General features: G+C 27.0%; 1 protein-coding gene across 1 annotated transcript; it reads right to left on the reverse strand.

Annotated features, from left to right (window-relative positions):
• Window positions 1-1,396: 1,396 nt before the first annotated feature.
• LOC107446325 (uncharacterized) lies at window positions 1,397-4,484 on the reverse strand. Its single transcript, XM_016060939.2, has 4 exons — window positions 4,457-4,484; window positions 3,054-3,161; window positions 2,409-2,975; window positions 1,397-1,605 (listed from the first exon to the last, which is right to left on the reverse strand). Exons 1-3 carry the CDS (start codon window positions 4,466-4,468, stop codon window positions 2,424-2,426), a joined length of 672 nt encoding a protein of 223 aa, XP_015916425.1. The 5' UTR covers window positions 4,469-4,484; the 3' UTR covers window positions 1,397-1,605; window positions 2,409-2,423.
• Between the last annotated feature and the right edge of the window lie 482 nt (window positions 4,485-4,966).

Here is a 4,966-nt window from a genome sequence, read left to right on the forward strand (position 1 = left end):
ATTGTTTTATAAGTATTAACGTTACATTGATGCAATACTAATACTTAGACCGTTACTAAGAAACAGCGTGAGTTTTTAAAGTACTAATATTAGTTAAGCTATTAAAAAATTGCAAATAATAATTACATGTATAAACGCTATACATACAGAGTTGAATGGCCGAATTTTAAATAATTATACTTTCAAAATTTTTACATGTATTTAAATCATTTAAAAAAAAAGAAAAATATTTTTTTTAAAATTTTTTAAATGTTTGATGTATCAACTTTTTGTTATACGATAAACTTCAAATCAGTAAATTGTTTTCAGGGCATTCGGTAGTGTCTCACAAAAAAGGATGTCTAAAGCTGAACAAAAACGTTTAAATTATTGCAGTAGTTGTAGTTCTAAAAGAGTAGTTTCAACGTTCGGATAATAAGAGATTTACCCCTGATAACCAAGATAACCTGATACATGATAACCAAGATCAACGATTTCTTTGATGAAGTTCCCCCTAAGATATTGCTTTTTAAACTATCGATGCTGGAAACAACACAAGAACAGTATTTGAACAACCGAATGTTAGGAAGGAATTCTGACAAGGTGCTTGTCGTGATGGAAGTGCTTCGGGTGGGAAAAATCCATAATTCTGCTTAATAAAATCGAAATATACGGTATTTAAACCATTCATTTAATAATTTTCTAGTTCATATGGTAAGGATTTACCTTAAATTGTTCCTTTTCAAAATTATTATATTTTTTTATCTCACATTTTTTCAAAAAATGAAAAACTGAAAAGTAAATTTAACCGAATAAAGGGTTCTTGTGACATGCTGTAAGATCTCATAATAAAATTATCAAATCTTATCATAATTACTAAACTGTATTACATATTATATATATACATATATATATGTATATATATATATATATATATATATATATATATATATATATATATATATATATATATATATATATATATATATATATATATATATATATATATATATATATATATATATATATATATATATATATATATATATATATATATATATATATATATATATATATATATATATATATATATATATATATATATATATATATATATATATATATATATATATATATATATATATATATATATATATATATATATATATATTGTTAGCTTAACGAAAATAATTACCAAAGACTTCCTTGAAAATTATCAAGATTTATGGTATTCCCATAGAGCCTGAAACACGTTAAATGTTACCATATTCTGTTAGTTTTGACGATGCTTTTTCATTCACTTTAGTAAAGGTTACCGATCAAAAGCAATTTTTTTTGTATCAATCCAAATGCTCAAATAAAAAAATAAGTTTGTGTTTAGATAAAAAATCGAATCAATATGAAAATTGACAAAATATAAAAATAAATAAATATTTATTTACATAATATATCAAGAATGAGAGATCCAAATCTTTGCAATTTGAACTTTAACAGGAAGAGAAAAAAAATAACATTATAAGAAGAGAATCGAAAGTTGCAATGTTGAAACTGACATTTGATAACTCTCGTAAACAATGCAGCTATTATTAATCAAGTCATTCTTATTTCCTCCTCCATTAAAGTGACCTATAAATAAACAAAGTTGATAACTGTATTGTAAATAGAGAAAGTTTTGCCAAAATGCATTATTTCTTCATTATTTATAATTATTATTGGGAAAGAATTGCATCTTTATTTAGCTAAAATGTATGCAAATGAATATAATTAGCATAAAATTATTTATCCTTTAGTTATTGTACTAATATTTAAATTATTTTTAAAATTTGCATCGCTTAATTTTTGGATATGCTGTAGGAGTTTAAAAAGATTTATAATTTTTTTATTGGTGAAACATTTACCACATTTTTGTTTATATATTATTTGATTATATTATATAATCTGGTTACAATTTTGATAGCTACATATTTCTTTTTATATATTCATATATTTTACTATATAGGTATATTGAATGAACAAAGTTTATGATGACAAACCCTAAATTATCTGAAAATTGCAGATTTTTTCAAAAGGAGGTAGAACATGCTTTCAGATTAGCATCTTTAAATAATTTTATATATGTGTGCTAAAGAAATTAAATTTATGTAGGTTTTATGATAAACAAGATTAGCGATAGTAAAAGGAAAATATTTTGTTTTGTTTTGAGGAATTACTTTTAGCCATTACAATAAAAATTATTGCTTTAATTAGAATAAGTTCAAAATTTGAATAAATTCAATTGCGAGTCACTTTTTAGTGATTGTGCTTAAATAACAGCCGTGCAATTATTTGTTTTATTAACGTTATAATTTATATTATTTTTGTAGTTTTTTTGTAATATAATTAGTATAGAATTAAATAGTTAAACATACAATGGGAAAAATGTATCTTACCTAAGTTACAAGCGTTTAATAATGTCCACCATAGCCATATCCGAGACCTTTACCAACTCCATATCCTAAGGTAGAACCATGCCCGAGAACACCTCCATATCCAAGACCGACTCCATATCCGAGATCAGCACCATATCCAAGACCTGCACCATATCCAAGACCTGCTCCATGTCCAAGACCAGCACCATAACCGAGACCAGCTCCATGACCAAGACCAGCACCATATCCAAGACCAGCACCGTATCCAAGACCATGAGCAGGAGCGATGACAGCAGCGTGTCCAACTACCGCAGGGGCAGCGTGTGCGATATCAGCAGGAGCAGCGTATGGACTAGCGATGACAGCAGCTGCTGGTGCACTGTGAGCGGTACCAGGTTCGTTGGTCTTGACAACAGCTCTGAATCCATGTCCATCAGCAACGTATTCAACCTTTCTTGCTCGTCCATAGATGTCAGCGAGAGTGTATGATCCCTTCTTGTTTCCATGAGCATCTCCTACTTCAGATCTGGAGTTGGTGGCTCCTTTGCCATCCTTGATGTCGTAAGCAAAAGCGTAATTTCCATGTCCCTAATAGAATTTAATAAATATTTTAAATTCGAATAAACATATTTATAACAATTAGTTTTATATCAGAAAAATACTTACATCTTGAACTTGTTGTCGTGCACTAACTCCGGTATTGACTAGGTGTCCATGTCCAGCAAGGAGAAGGCTAGCATTGGCTGCGGCCAAGACAGCAAAAAGAATGGATACCTGAAACATTTAGTGGTTTTAAATAAATATATATAAGGCAACCTTGCGAAAATCTTCTCATATATCAGTATCAGAAGGTAACTCTTCACGTCTATGTATTTTATGTAACATTTCGAACAGTACTGATATTTAAAAGATCCATTTACTGAAAATAGATGCAGTTTAATAAGAAAAGTTAGTGCAGCAGTTTTATTTATTGGTATGACAGAAAACACTACATTATATAGAAGTATCTGCAGGTTATTTCAATACTATTTCTACATAAAGAAAAATAAAATTAGTAGAAATTACTCAGATCTCAAAACTTGCTTCTTTTGAAATTTAAAAACTGAATATAGAGTCCACCGCAGAGAACAAAAAGAAAAGATTTTTCTTCTGTAACTTGATAAAAAGCTTAACTCTATAAGAATTTATTCAAACCATTTAGAATCATTGCATTTAATAAAACTTGAGATTAAAAAACATAAATTTTTCAAGTATAATTTTTAAGCATAACTTATAATTTTTTAGATTGGCAAATATCGCTACATCCTCTTTAGATGCTTTTTTGTAATAATAACCTCCGTTTGAATGAGTTAAGGACTCTGATGAATTAGAATTTTTGAAGTTAGTGCTACAGATCCACTCCGTAAATTCTGCTACCAGGGTTTATAGTAAATTTTTATTAAAACGAAAATGAATGAAAATAGTATTTGGAGAACACAGGATATGATGTAAAATTATAATCTAATAGTTTTTTTATTATATATAAATAAATGTTTTTCGCAGATTATACTAGTTTCTAAATTAAACTAGTTTCTAAATAAGACTTTTGCTTTTTATCTTTCAACATCAGTCAATTTGTCCGCAAAATGATAAAATAAACAAAATATTCTTTAAGTTTACTAATTTTAACACTTTAATAAATAATGCTGATAATTTTCTTTAAAGTTGTGTGCCACAATGCCTTGCGATAAAAACTTCTTATATTTTATAATAATTATAAAATTGTATGTTTTTTTCTTAAAACTATTAGTATTTTAAAGCTTTTGTAAGAACTTAGAGCATTAAATAAACATTAATGAAAATTTAAATTTCTTTTATACTGTAACAAACTAAAAATTATGGAAAAATAATTCTTGTTTGAGATATTGTAAAATTAACTAAGAAAACTTTTTTTAGGGTTCCCGAAAGCTTACTAAAAAGAGATATCTAAGTAATTCTTACTTTCATTTAAAAGTTATACTTAATTATACAATTCATAAGTGTCTTAAACTTATGCGAAATTTTAAAACTTAGGATATATGTTTGCTTACCTTAGAGATCATGTTAAGTGCTTCGAATTTTTGTGATATGAAAAGTTCTCAACACAACCTATTTATACAAATGACACAAGGTCAGTATTAATTTAATTGGTGAGCTACTTGTTTTGAAAAAGCGGAAAAATATTCATTAAAAAAATAAAAAATAAAGCCTCACCCTTGAGAAGGACGAAACAAATACTTCCTGAAAAGTAGTTTAGAATAAAATAAAGACAATAAATGCCGCGCTTCTGGCCCAGATAAAAATAAAATTGAAAAATTATGCGTTGCGTTGCGGAGATTAGTTCAGGGTGTATATCTTTTCAATTTCTAAGGTATTTTATAATAATTATTAATATAAAAAAGCGACCTTAACTTAATTTAGAGAAGTTATAATGCAGGAATATTGAACTCGAAGTATAATTAAACACTTAAAATAAATTTGTCCTTATTAATTGTTACATAGTTAGAGTCAGGAAATTCACATGAGACGTTTCACAAAATCCGAAAAGAAACTCGTAGTTT

This window comes from Parasteatoda tepidariorum, chromosome 4 (assembly GCF_982258835.1).
Source record: "Parasteatoda tepidariorum strain Cologne lab strain chromosome 4, Ptep-v5.0, whole genome shotgun sequence".
Classification (NCBI taxonomy): domain Eukaryota; kingdom Metazoa; phylum Arthropoda; class Arachnida; order Araneae; family Theridiidae; genus Parasteatoda; species Parasteatoda tepidariorum.